At 34.9% G+C, this 15,159-nt stretch overlaps 1 protein-coding gene across 3 annotated transcripts in view; it reads left to right on the plus strand.

Moving 5' to 3' along the window:
• Nucleotides 1-2,520, plus strand: part of Mkx (mohawk homeobox) — a 64,306-nt gene extending 61,786 nt beyond the window's left edge. For 2 of the 3 annotated variants that reach the window (XM_005334283.4, XM_078023476.1), the window contains one exon: nt 6-2,520. In XM_005334283.4, the coding sequence (XP_005334340.2) occupies nt 6-192 (187 nt within the window). In that variant the 3' untranslated portion in view covers nt 193-2,520. The remainder of the gene's footprint in view (nt 1-5) is intronic. The other variant, XM_078023477.1, reaches the window with a different exon arrangement.
• Nucleotides 2,521-15,159: the final 12,639 nt, after the last annotated feature.

The following is a 15,159-nucleotide window of genomic DNA, read 5'->3' on the forward strand; positions in this document are numbered from 1 at the left end:
TCCAGTGCAGCTAACAAAAAGGGACCTAACAAGGATGACACTTACTGGAAGGAGATCAACGCAGCTATGGCCTTAACCAATCTTGCGCAGGGAAAAGATAAGCTGCAGGGAACCACGAGCTGCATCATTCAGAAGTCTTCCCATATAGCAGAAGTAAAGACAGTCAAAGTGCCCCTGGCACAGCAGTTTTAAGAGCTTGTCCCATGGATGTTCTTCATGTCAGCGTTTTTGCATAAATCCTCATCCAGAGAGCCGGAGCAGTAGTGACAATGACTCCCTTTCAAACCTCCTCTTATTTTTAATTATCCTAAATATACCATTTAGTTGCTTCTATAAAAGACCTATAAATTATAAAGAACTCATTTTAATCAAAACTATTAACTTATTTTATGCTACTCAAACTATGCATAAAATGTCTGCATTACCATTACAGTAAGTGCCTTGCTTACCGAAAATAAGCTACAACGTGGGCATAGTGGGACCGCTATGCCTCAAAATGCCAACGTCACATGCTTATGAGTCTGCGTGCATCATTCCAGACAGACCTAACCATTTCAGGACTGAAACCAGAATTTCTAAAAGCCCTTGAAATATATTCAGTAGTTCACATGTTAAAACTTGGAAATCTGTTCAGCCCAGATGAAATGTTCCTTTAAAAAAAAAAAAATTCTGCAGTGTTGAAACTTGTTCAGTGTGCTTTTCGGAATGACAGTGAGAATTTTATGCATGTATTTTGCTTGCATATCTGATATGTTCCAACCTTCCAAAATGAAAGGTGTGGTGATCCACGTAATGTATACATTTAAAGAAGTGATTCCTTCAAACTCATTTAAAATTTCAGTGAATACATGTGATCAGAAAAACATTTTTCAAGTGCTGCTAGAAAGTACTACAATGCCCTGTAGAAATCATTTGTATTTTGTTTTCCTGAAGTTTTAAAAAAAAACTTTATTTTATAAATAACTGAAATTTTTCCTGTGCAAAACTAAACCTATAGTTTAGTTTAAAAACATAATCCTGTTTGCATTAGAATTCAGTGCTTTTGTGTGAATGAAACTGTTTTTCGTATGGAATGACTAAAAGCTTTTTATTTGGTTCATATCAAATGACAATTGATGATGGATAATTTGTATTGCAATGAGAACAAGACATTGAAGGAAGTGGATCTCCATACACACACAAAACTGATTTTTAGATTTAAAACATGGAAAATAAAACATTGAACCATCTCTGGATTTTGCCAACTAGCACAGTCAAGTAAAAGTTACCTGAAATCATGCATTAAAAGAAAGAACATTTTGTTTCTAAATTAGACTACCATTGAGTGAGAATAATCAATATCAAGAGAGAGTATCTTTTTCAATCAAACAATAATATTTTAATCAGCTTGGGAAGACTTGAAACTTAAACAGTGGAGACGCCAAATATAATATAGTGTATGTGCAACAGAGAAGTCAAAAGGATTGGACTGTTTTATGGTGAGATTTTTTTTCTGGGTATGTAATCTATTTTGTAATTTTTTTTAACTGGAAAGCATTTTTGTGAGTCTGAATGAGTGCCAATAATGCAGCCGTGTGGTTATATTTTTCTTTATTTTGCCAATGCTTTTAAAACCAAAGGCTGCTCTGGTTAATATATAGACAGTATCAGTCTTGGTATAAATTGTAGGACACTTTTTCATGTAACATAGCATTTGGGGATTGGGTTTATTTAGTGTAATGAAGATAATTTGATATAAAAATATTTTGTATATATATATTTTTACTTTGTTTTTTAAAATTGCGGTTTGCAGTAACAGTAAGTGCAAAGCAAGATATGTAAGTTATGACTGTATGATCAGATGAAGTACAAGTTCTTTTGGTTTACATCCTTAACTAGTTAGAGATCCATGATGAAAACTTTGGAATTGTCACAAAATAGTTTTGCCAAAATGTGACCATGTCAATGAAAACTAAGGACAAATACTTCACTCTTTTTCATACTATTATAAGTTATTCTGGCATTAAATATTTTAATAAAAGTGTTTTTGTTTTAACATATTTCACTTAGAGGAATGAATGCTTGGTTGTATTTCATTTGAATTAATTATGATAAATTTTTGCCATCTTTTTAAAGTATATGAGCAAATTCATTCTGTGTTATAGATGACAAGCCAATATACAATAGCTATTCACATGATTTCTTTATAAAGTACTAAAGTTTGGAGTCAGATCTGTAAACACATCAAAAAGATTTTATAATTAGTATTTCTTTGGCAATATCTCCCATTGTAATTACTTTTAATTTATTTTTTTTTTCTTTTGCTGCTTTGACATTTTCTGGAAATTAAAGTTCCCCAGTCCTTTAAAAGAACCTTGAACTATGCTGAGCCAGCAGTTGAGAATCTAACTCATAAATTATATTGTAGAGAAATAGAATTACCTCTCTTCTTTATTTTGCCATATTGTAATCATTTTAATAAAATTAATAACTGCAGGAGTTCTTGACAGATTTAAAATAAAAGTTAATTTCTAGACCTCAGTGATCATATGAATTTTGTTTTCCTTTGAGAGTTGACCAGGTGGAGAAAGCAGTAGAACAGAAGGGTCCATTATATTCCGCAATTCTCCTTTGGTTGTGTCCAGGGATATGATATGTGAGCGCTGCACTTGTATTAGGTTTGAATTTCATCACTGTAGACCACCAACCCACTTTTTAAGACCCAAAGAAAAAAGAGTGTGATGCTATTAAAATTCATCATTTAAAAATGAACATTTTTACTAAATTCCTTCTTTCATTAGGTAACCCAATAAGCATTCCTACTGGTATGTGCTCTATATTGGAGAAAAATCCTTGGCTTTGAACCCATCAGGTCTGCATTTGAATCTCAGCTTTGCCTCTCACTAAGAGATCTAGACTCTGCCACTATAGTCTTTAGTTTCTTCATCTGCAAAGTGGGAGTGAGGAACAATTCCTTGGACCATTTGCTGGAGACTTGAGATTATACACGGTATATGAAATGCCTTCCACAAGGCCTGGCCAATAATTCCTATACATAGGGTTTATGCATGAAGAAGTAGAAATATAAATAAAATATAAGATGAGTGGTTTAAAAGAGCACTTTGTGAATGGAAAGATGTCTGACATGAAAGACTGCTGAGAAATCGTGAAAGTTAGTATCAGAGGTAGAAAGGAAAATGAATTTATTATCATCACTTTGAACTTCCTGAGAAAAGCATTAAGTAGAGCAAAGGTAAGGAAGAACAGATGTGCCATTAGAAAACACAATGTGTGCAGTAGCTTCCCTCTTTCCAATAAACAGGAATTGCTTTTCTGTTTGTATTGCTTGAGACTATTCAAGATGACTAAGAAGAATTCAAGCAGATGCTTGTATTCTCTGACTGCTCCAAGTAGCAATGTTAACAGGGGCAGCAGCTGTGGTCTGCTTTTACACTCATCCAACTTGATGGCATAACAGCACAGCAAGAACAAGCTGAGCGGACTCCGCTGTTGGGAGTCCTATAGGTCAGCCATGCCTTGGAAAGGGTGTTGGTAGGAACTTGCTGGCACATCCTGGTCTTTTCAGTTTCACTCCTTGATGACTCTGGGGAGTAAACATAAGTCAGAATTCTATGCCTGGTGTTTGCATCAGTACAATTAGATCAATGAAATTTATCTGCTGCAAAGATCTGTCATGAGGCTTCAGTGAAATAACAGGTATAAAAAGTGTTTTGCAAACTTGATGGAACTGTACAAATGATTATGAGATGAATGTGTTCCATATAATCTAAAAGGCATAATAATATCCATATTTGGGGCAATATAAATTATGATTTCCATAAAGCATAAAGGACCCTTCCATTTTTGTCTACCATCTTTGGGTCCTTCTGAGAACTAAGAATATCTTGGTCCAGGATTTCTTTGTAACTAGTTATGACCAGAATTAGATGATTGATTGTTATGCTAAAGGGGTAGAATCTTGACTTCACAACTTTATAGCATTGAGACACATCTTATAGATGAACTAAAGATTTGATTTGGAAGGTATGTGCATTGGCCAAAATAAACTTCTTTTAAGGTGAAAACTAGATTTCTGGGTTTGGAAAAGACTGTTGGTGTGTTCTTGCATCTTTACACAATGACTCCATGGGAATTTTCCCATGTAAATATTGTGTTAGTGTGACTTCAAAAACAAATTTTAGCACAAACACAGTTTTGGGAAATTTGATCTGCAATGAGTTCAGATTGGTTGATATTTTTCTTTTTAATATTTGATTGGTATTCTTTTTTTCTTTTACTTCATTTTTAGTTAACATGTAAATTATTAACATGTAAATTAACTTTTACTTTATTTTTAATTAAATTTAATTTAAATTTAATTAACATTTTAATTAAATTTAAATTTTACAAATTTATAGGGTGTAACTTTGTGTTTCTGTATATTTATACATTATGGAATGGTCCATTTGGGGCAATTTGCATATCCATAGCCACAAATATTTATCATTTCTTTGTAACAAAATATTCAAAATCCTTTCTTCTAGCTATTTGAAGTATTCAATACATTGTAATTGACTAAACTCACAATAGAACTCCAAAACTTATTTCTATCTAATTAGATCTTTGTACCCATTGACCATTATCTCCCCTTTCTCTCTACTGCCCAATCTCATAACCACCATTCTATTCTCTGCTTCTATGAGTTCAGTTGTTTTAGATCTGCATGTGGTATTTGTCTTTCTGTGCTTGGCTTATTTCACTTAACATAATTTTCTCCAACTCCATCCATGTTGTCACAAGTAATAGAATTTCCTTCTTCTTAAAGACTGAGTAGCAATTGGATTGTGTTTGTGTATATTATATGGCAGATATACGTGTGTATGTACATGTATGTATACGTCATATTTCTTTTGCCACTCATCTGTTACAGACATTTAGATTGTTTACATTCTTTTTTGTTATTGTGAGAAGTGTAATAAACATGGGAATGCAGCTATCTCTTCAATATACTGATGTCCTTTGAATATATGCCCCATAGTGGTATTGCTGAATCATATTTTAGTTCTATTTTTAATTTTTTGGGGAACTGCCATAATGTTTTCCACATGGCTAGATTAATTTACATCCCCACCAACAGTGTGTAAGTGTTCCCTTTTCTCCATATACTAATTAGCACTTTCTATATTTTGTCTTTTGGATAATAGCCATTCCTATTAGAGTGACATAATGTCTCACTAAGGTATTCCCTGATGATTAGTGATGTTGAACATTTTATCATATGTCAGTTGACCATTTGAATGTCTTCTTTATAGAAATGCCTACTCAGGTCTTTTGCCCACTTTTTAACAATGAAGTTGAGTACCTTATATATTCTGGATAATCATCTCTTATCAGATATATAGTTTGCAGATATTTTCTCCCATTCTGAAGAGCATTCCTTTACTCTATTGGTTGATTAATGCAGAGAAGCTTTCGGGTTTGATGTTCTCTAATTTGTCTATTTCTGTTTTGTTGCCTGTCCTTTTGGAATCCTATACAAAAATATCTTTACTCAGTCCAGTGTCATAAAATGTTTCTATAATATTTTCTTCTAGTGGTTTTATAGTTTCAGGTCTTACATTTAAGTCTTCTATTCATTTTGATTTGATTTGATTTTTGTTCAGTGAGAGATAGGGTGACTTGTATTCTTGACTTTTACATAAAAATTTCAAAGTTTAATATTTTAGAAATTTATAAATGTGATTATGTTAGTAATTTAAAATCAACATCTATTAATAAATATATAAATATTATATATATATAAATAAATATAATTATTATTGATAAATCTATTAATAATAAACTGCTGGGATTATAGGCGTGTGCCACCATGCCTGACTATCATAGATATCTTTAAAAGATAAAATTATTTCAAAAAAAGAAAGCCCAAGAAAATTCTGAGGAAGAAGAGGTTGAATAAAGAATTCATAAATAAATATTTAAATTAGTAAAAAATTTTGACACAACCAACTAGGTTTCACTGGGCCAGAGTGGGGAGGTGAGAAGGGGGAGTGTTTGAGGGAGAGTCTGATACCTATCTTACTTGTTATGCAAAACAAATTTCAAATAGGTAGAAGATTTAAATAATAACCATAAAACTAATGGCAGTCTTGGCCCTGACTATATGCCAGGTATTATAATAAGTTCTGTGTATAATAACTAATATAACCTTTACAATATTCAAAAGTAGATACTATTATGATCTGTATTTGCAGTTGAGGACACTGCAGTTTAGAGGAAATTTTTCAATTTTTTTAAGTGTCTTGTCTAAGGTTGTAGAGCCAGTGAGCAGAAGAGGGATGACCTGACCCTCAGCAGTCTGGCTCCAGAGTTTGTGTTCTCAACTACCATACTTCTTCTCTACATCCTGTATATGTGCACAGATGATATTTAAGCTTCTGATTTAAAAAAATAATGTAAGTGAAGTTTAAAAAAAATAAAACAACAAACTGGGAAAATATAATATTCATACATATAGAGAAGGCACTGAATTTTTTTTAATATACAAAGAATTTATATAAATCACTTACAATTAAAAGAAAAAGTCATGAAGAACTAAATTCACTGAGAACATATACCATCAGTTTATGCAGTGTCACTCGACTTAAAAAATGCAAGTGAAAACAATGATAATTGTTACCTACCACATTGTCAAATCGTGAAAATTTTGAGAAATACTCAATATTTTGATCATGTTAGGAAAAACAGAAATGTCTTATTGTTGGAAGTATAAATTGGTAGAATTTTTTCAGTGGTAATTTGACAAATCCATTAAAACATTAATCTAATCTACCTATCCTATCACTTGAGACATTAATTCTCCTTTATTAGATCAATTCCATAGAGGTCCAGTGGCTGAGCACAAAAACACAAGGCTGTTCACTGACTCAGTGCTACTCAATGTGAACCAACTATATCTCTAAGGGCACTGTGAGTTTGGCTGACTTTCTTTTTTTCCATAGGAAGATTTTCTTAATGAAGAGGACAGTGCATTGATTTATTAATTAAAATCCTCATCTCAGTATGAAATAGACCTTTGAGGGGCACTAGTTTATCATAACTAAACATTGGAAATAAGCCAAAAGTCCAACAAGTATTTGCTAAATAAATTAGAATAGCTCTAAAGATAAAATCTAATGCCTTCATTTGAAATAATGAAATCTACATATTGGTTAAAATATAGACATGATAAAATGGAAATTAGTTTCAGAGCAATATAAACATAGTCATAAGTGCAAGATAAAAGGTATGAATTTGTATATGGCTTGACTAGAAGCATACAAAAGACATTATTGACCATGGTTATCTTTGGGATGTAGAATTTTGATCATAGAGAGATAGGGCCTGGCACTTTTGGTTTGTGCCCTTTGATACTATTTAAATTTTTCTACAACTAACATAATTTTCCAAATGTTTCCCTTGGATTTTAAGGTAGACAATCATATTATTTCCAAGTAATGAAAATTTACATATCTCTTTTTAATGTTTATGTTCTTTATCTTCCTCCTATCATGTGGTACTGACTAGTATTCTTAGAACAAGTTTTAATAAGAGAAATGATAGTGAGCCCTTTTGTATATTTCATTACATCCATGGGATCACTTCAAATGTTTCACTATTTACAAGAGAATGGATGTTGTTTTGCGAGTAATTCATTATTTTAATACAATATAGTTTATTCTGGATTTACTAAGAGGTTTTATTATTAATAGATGTTAATTTTTTCTGGACATTTTAAATTAGTTTAAACATAGAAAAAATCACAAACTGTAAGTATACAGTTCAAAATTAAAAAAAATGTAACTGTGGAACCAACACTCAATTCAAAATTAAGAATACCATAAGTACTTCAGAACCCCCCACAAAATTAACCATTTTTTCTGACTTCTGCCTACTTTTGAAGTTTAAGTAATTACAGTGCTATATTTGAATTTATGTTGTGTTTTGTTCAATATTGTGTTTGTGAGATTTATCCTTCTTATTACATAGAGCAGCAATTCATTTTTGTGGTAAATATTATTGGATTTTTATGTGAATATACCACAAATTATTTAGACATTCTACTGTTGGTGGACATATCGTTTATTTTTTTTTAATTTGGAGTGTCTATGTTAATAACACTTTAAAAACATTCTTGTGTGGTTCTTTTGATAAATTTATGTTTGCATTTCTTCTAGGAGGAGCTGGACTTTTAAAGTTTAATTCTTATTGGAATTAGCAAACACTTTCCCATAGTTGTAGCACCAGTTTACATTTCCAGATGAAGAGTATGAAGATCTAGTTACTTCACAAACTTGTCAATTTGGGCATTTTCATTTCTTAATGTTTTAGCCTTTGTGGTAGATTTTTAAAAAAGAATTACTTATTTTTTAGTTGTTGTTGGAAACAGTACCTTTATTTATTTATTTTTATGTGGTGCTAAGGATCAAACCGGGGCTCTCACATGTGCTAGGCGAGCGCTCTACCTCTGAGCCACAACCCCAGCACCTCTGTGGTAGATTTTCAGAAGCATTTTATGGTTTGAAATGTTGTTTTTAATATTAATACAAAATAATAATTATGAATATGTTGATATTACTTAATATAAATATTTAATTCATGTTTAAATTGTGGTTTTAATATGTGTTATTTGATTATTGTAGCAATACCTGTTTTCGTTTTTAGCCCATTTTATATTGGATCATGTTCTTATTGATTTTTTTCAAAGTATTTTTTAATTTTTGGTGGACACAATGCCTTTATTTTTATTTATTTATTTTTATGTGGTGCTGAGGATTGAACCCAGTGCTTCACCTGTGCTTGGTGAGCACTTTACCCCTGAGCTACAACCTCAGCCCCTTGCTGATTTTTTTAAAGTGTTCTATAATACATTCTGAATACTTTGTCAGATGTGTCTCTGTGTGTGAGTGTGTGTGTGTGTGTGTGTGTGTGTGCACGCATGTATGTTTAGCAATGTGTCTTGTTCAATGCTAGTCAAGATAACTAAGAAGAAGTAAAACAGCTGTCTCTTTTCTCTGCCTATTCCATGTAACAATGTTTAATAAATGGTGGCAACAGCCATGTTCTGTTTTAAACTCATCTAGAATTTAAATTCCTTCGAGAAAATGCCTTTTGTAATGCTACAAATGATTCTTCTTAAATACATTTGTTTTTTTTTTTTTCTTTATCTATTGTCAGGTTGTGTTTCACTAGGACCTTCCTACCCTAAATACTGTTTTATTCCTCTCTCAATGCTTGGTGTGGATTTTTCATTGCATGTTCAATAATGTCCTTCAACTTGAAACCCAGGTTCATCTTAAGCAATGGAATCCTATGAATTAGAGGGTGGAGCAGACACTTTCAGCCCTTGTGATCAGAAGATAGACCAGCTGACACACTGTAATCCCTTGGTAGGACACCGAGAGCTAACTTGTGCTCTCAAGGCTGTATAATTGCAGAAGTGGGAAGAACTTGGCCAATTGCTCAGCTCTTCCACAGCCCTTTGAGGGTTAAGGCCTCATACGATCCAGCACCTCTTTCTAATCCTGGAGATCTCTGTATGTTCACAAGCAGTTTTAGTTACTTTTTTTTTTTTTTTGTGGCTATGACAAAAAAGACTTGACAACAACCACATAAAGAAGGAAGAGTTTATTTTGGCTTATGGTTTCAGAGGTCTCAGTACACATTTGGCTGACACCATAGCTCTGAGCCAGGCAAAATATCCTGGTGGAAAGGCATGGCAGAGAAAAGCAGCTCTGGACATGGTGACCAGGAAGGATGGCGGTGGGTGTGGGAGTGGAGGGGGGCGAGGGTGAGCTCTGTACTTATTAGGGACAAAATAAAAACCCCAAAGGCACTTCCCCAGTTACTATTTCCTCCAATCACATCCTATTTGCCAAATGCATTAACCACCCAAATAATCCATATATGTGGATTAATCTACCGATTAGGTCACTTGTCAAATTCTAATCATTTCACTCTGAACATTCTTATATTGTCCACACATGAGCTTTTGGGGACACCTCATATCCAAACCATACAACAGCCAAACTTTCTCTGAGCACTTAGAGATAGATGTTCCCTTTGAAGTTCTCCTCTTTAGCAATCCAGGTTCTAGTCTAGACAGGAAAACGAAGAAAGGCTCTCTCCCTCCCTCCCATGATATGTTAGGTATGTATATGTGCATATGCGTTTGTGTGTGTGTGTGTGTGTGTGTGTGTGTGTGCATGTATATATAGTCTTGTAGAACCAACACCTTGCTCAACTCCCCAAGCTATGCCTGACAACTTAAAGAGCAGCTTCCCTGAGGTGGCTGAATTGGAACTGCCCAGGAGGGGTAAGGCAGGTGAGGTGCACATGTATGCGGCCATTTTCCCAGTGTTGAGTTCTTGAGCTATACACCTTAAGTACTCTCTGTTGAATGTATAGAACTCTTTTACATTGTATTCTCAAATGCCATTTGAAAAAATTCTTTTAAATTTTATATTGTCACTATGTATCCAACTTAAATTATTCTCTGAAACCAAAATTCTCCCAGTCACTGAAACAGTTTTAAAGCTCAATGTGAGTCCCTTTGCTTACAACCACCCCTTCTTGTGTTCTTTATTTTGATTTATCTTTCACTAGATGGATTCTGTCAGTATTTGTTTTTAACATTGTCTGGTGAATGCTGTGTTCCATCATGTTGAAGCTGTCTTCTATTCCCTTATGCATTCTGAGAACTGAGTGGAACTTGTAAATCTTGAGCTCTTACTTTGCTCTCAGAACTCCTGTCACTAAGGCATGATAGATCAGATAGCATTGAGGGAAACTCTGAAGCCCGCCCTACAGTCCTTCTTGATATATTGTCTGCTAGGTTTTCTTTCTATTTTTTTTTCCTTTCCTGAATACACAAACAATTCCTCATTTATTCTGCAGTAGTAACTTAACCAGGATATATCTGAGGGTTGTTCTGGAACATTCTGTGTCTTCTGGATCTACAAATTGAAAATATTTTGGGGAAAACAATACTTACCTCTACATGATCTCCTAAGATCCCTTTTTCTGTTTTCTTCTTCAAAATTACCAATTTGCTTTATTCAGTTACACAACTATTATTTGCTGTATACCAGTGTATGCCAGGCACTGTGTGGTAGGTTTTGGGGATTCGGTAACATGAAAAAAAAGAGTGTAGTGGAATTCTAATGAAATCCCTTAAGTTCATCTCTCATGCCTGCTTTTAGCAGTAACAATTATTTCTTTTTGTTGTTATATCTCTTGGTTTAGCTTTTCCTTTATAATTAGCTTCCATTTCTTTCCTGTGCTACTTTATTATTTATTATTATTTTTTTAAGCTTGCTTTTCTAAATCTTTATCCTCTTTAACTTCTCTGAGAGAAGTATTTGTCAGAAATTTTCTTGGGAAATTGCTCTGCATGCAGATTCTTCGTTTGCCTTTTTCTCCCTTTTAAGAATAGAGTTTAAGTTTCATTTTCTGTCCTTGATACTTATTATTATACTTTGCTCAAGAATATTTGCCCAGGTGAGGAAGGCACAGTGCAGATTTGTGTTTTAGAAGCACAGCATATTCGTATTTCTTACCAAATCTGCTCTGAGTCTCTGGAGGGCAGAACTCTTCCTCTCCAGGCTGGGCGGATCTCCCAGGCAGGAACTGAATGACTCACAGTGAAATACGGTAGCTCTCATAGATTATTTCTTTGTTCAACTGACTCAGTCAACTGACTCAGGTCAGCAATTGCAAACCAGATTCCTGTTTTCTCTCACTTTTCAGGTCTGGGTCCCTTCTAGTCCGCTTCTGGGTAGGAGAAAATAAGTCTTTCAGCTCTGCTGAAACTAAACTCCCATTGGGATTTACCCCTTTTTCCTGTGGTCTGTTCATGACTCAAGTTGTTGAATTTCTAAGTAAGGGATTATTTGTGGGATGTGTTGGATATTTTAGGATTTTGTTTTACTCAATTTTTAGAGCAAATTTAGAGCAATTCTGCAGATGTGGAGAGAAATGCATCAATTTGAATATTATCCCTCAACATGGTCACAGTTTCACTGCATATAACAGATATTCTTCATCTTCTGTAGTTGGTTCCAAGCCAAATTTCATCCAAGATGGAACTTTGTCCTGTTTTTCTTCTTCTTGATGCTTGGGGGTGGCTCTAGCAGAAGGAGTAGAGTAACTTTGCACTAACATCTTCAGTGAGAAACCTCAGGGAAAAATCACTACGATCTTACTATTTCTCTTTATTGGGGTCTTAAAAATTCATGTTGTGACAGCTCTTATTTATTTTTTTAACTTTCCTTTTTGTATCTTTGCTAGGTTCCTACAACTCTATCTTTCTCTGTTTATTTATTTAGTCTGACAATATCATGTTCCCTAGAAGTGATTTCCTCCTTCAAATAGCTTCAGTCTTGACTTTCCTAGTGTCACAGGACCCCCAGAGGTTCATAATGAATGGAGTAACTACGAAGAAGTGATAACCTCTATTTCCTATTCACTTTCTCACACGCGGTTAAGCTTAAATGTGTGCTATAAAATCCCCTCAACCAACAAGCCCAACCATTTATCACTATAGCCTTAACCACCTCTGATTTTTGGATATCTTAACTCCCCAAAGGACTGTCAATTTAACCTTAACTACCTAACAACTGCCAAGCCTCACTTTATGAGCTGCTGTTGAGAGTTTAGCTATTTAAGGCTGATTTTTAAAAATTTTTATTGGAACTCCATGGCATTTGCTTGATTTACAGTGCTGTAAATAACCACAAATTAAGAAAATTTCTTTGCCTTTAAGGTATAGGCAAAGATTACAATGGATACTGTGCCATCTTTCTCCATATAGTTAACTCCCTGCTGGATCATTCTTTGAAGCTTGCCCAAGCCCACAAGGTCAAATGAGGGCAATGGGGTGAAGAGTTTCTTGGAAAGAAGGAATGGATCCCCTAAGGAAGTAACTCTTCACTGCCCCAGCCTGAGCTGCTAGTTCTGTATCTCCAACCCTGGGTCTTAAGACAAAGGTTTCAGTTATGCTCATGGGTTATATAGACCTTGTGAAAGATTCTGGATTTTTGCAAAGATATTAGAAATAGTGGAGATTACATTGTTGAAAAGAGATGTCAAATATTATTCAAACATAAATAGGAATAAAATTGTGATACATGCTATAACATGAATGAACCTTGATGACATTGTGCTAAGTGACATAAGCCAAATGCAAAAGGACAGATATTTTGTGACTCCACTTAGATGAAGGACCTAGAATAGGCCGACTCTTGAAGGCAGAAATTAAACTAGAAATTTAAAGTAGAGATTACTAAGGCCTGGGGAAAGAGGAACAGGGAGTTATAGCCTAATGGTTACTCAGTTTCTAGTTGGGATAATGAAAAAGTCATGGAACTGGATGGTGGTCGTCACTGTACAATATGGTGAGTATAAGTAGTGGCACTGAATTGTTGTATCTAAAATGTAGCCCCTAAAAGATACTTTTTGTAAGTATCAAATACTGAAGTCACTCAGGACTCTGCCACTTGCTCCACATTTACGTTTGGAGGACACCATGATGCTCATCTTTAGGGCTCTGCCATATGATCCTTCTCACTCAGAATATCTATCTATCCTGCAGTGGCTCTCTCCCTGGTGTCATCTTCTTCATCTTCCAAACTTGCTCCATTCCTTTCTCCCTCCTGCCTCCCTCTTGGAGCCATCAGCTATCAGGTTCTTCCCACTGGGACTCCATTGTCCTCAGGGCCTCCACCTGCCTCCCTTGTGAGGTTGAATGACATGAAGGTGAGTGTGACAATTCCAGAAGGCACTTACTGAGATATAACAAAGCACTCTCACTGGCTTCTGGGAGGATTCTGTGCTGGCACAACAACCTCTGGGCAGAGGCCATGACTTTAGTCTCCAGTAGCCCTTCATGAGACACAGAACAACATTCAGCTGAAAAGTCAGCTTACCTAGTGATCCTGGAGGCAGCAGCAGATACTGCTGAAAAAAGCAAATACCAGAGCCAGAACTAATCTGCAGGAGTAGAAGAGGCAGTAAGCAGCTTGCTTTGAGGTCACTCATTGATATGCTCAATGGCAGCAACAACTTGGAGAAATTCCTTATTCATCCAGGAAATTAGTTGTTTTGTGAATTTGCTTTCAGAGAATTGACTTTTAGTAACTTGAGACTCCAGTCCAATGACTCTCAGTTAGAACCGATGCTAGTTTATCTAAAGCTTATTTTTAGATTTCTCAGAAAACAACATTTGTCACATGGGTCCAGCAGAAGAGACCTATCATGCAAATATATTTAAAGTTATGTTATCTAGTCATGATGATTCCGTTTTACCATCACACTGCAGAGATTGAATGTAATTGCATATATCAGCTTAAATTTATGAAGAATCATCGGGGAAATTTTCACATAAACAGGTGAAGTCGGCGTTACAAAAGAGGCAGAGCCACATGGCAGAGTGCGCTGCAGGAAACCATGACTATGTTGGAGCAGAGGGGGTACTGCCTATTAGCCTAAGAAAAACATCATTAGGAAGGAAATCTACTACTGAAAACCCTGCCATCATAGATCATGCACTCCAAAGACAAACACATGGGAAGGTTTGGTTTGTTCATTGTCTGGAATTTTCCATACTTTTACCATTGACCAATGGAGAAATGGTCTCAGCTTTGAGCTGGCTCATTAAATCCTATGAGAAAGGAGCCAGTGGATTTAGCTTCTCATCTGATGGCCATTAAACCTGAACAGACCTGTTTCCTGCCCTGTACTGTTAATAGGAAGTGTAGCCATAGTCAAGCATCTGAAATCACATTTTACTTTCTTTTCTGCCATTGTTGTCCCCAGAAATACCCTATATAACCACATCATTTCTCCAAAGGAAACTCACAACTCTGTCTTACTTTCTAACCTCCCCTTTTCATCTTTGCCTGTCCTTCTTCTCTTTCATTTTTCCCTCTTTATGTAGCTGTGTGGTCTTCTGTCTCAAAGTTGAAGTCAGAGTTCTGGTACTAAACACAAACAAAAATCATAAAAGAGCAAAACCAACAGTCCAGGTGTGAAAATTTCTTTATGGAAGCTACTCTTTTCCATATTCGGGTATTCTGTTGTATAAGAATAGACAGGTTTGTCTTGGATTTCAATGTGGTTCAATAGTAAATCTGTTGACTCTCT

The sequence above is a fragment of the Ictidomys tridecemlineatus genome, chromosome 10 (assembly GCF_052094955.1).
Source record: "Ictidomys tridecemlineatus isolate mIctTri1 chromosome 10, mIctTri1.hap1, whole genome shotgun sequence".
Lineage (NCBI taxonomy): Eukaryota > Metazoa > Chordata > Mammalia > Rodentia > Sciuridae > Ictidomys > Ictidomys tridecemlineatus.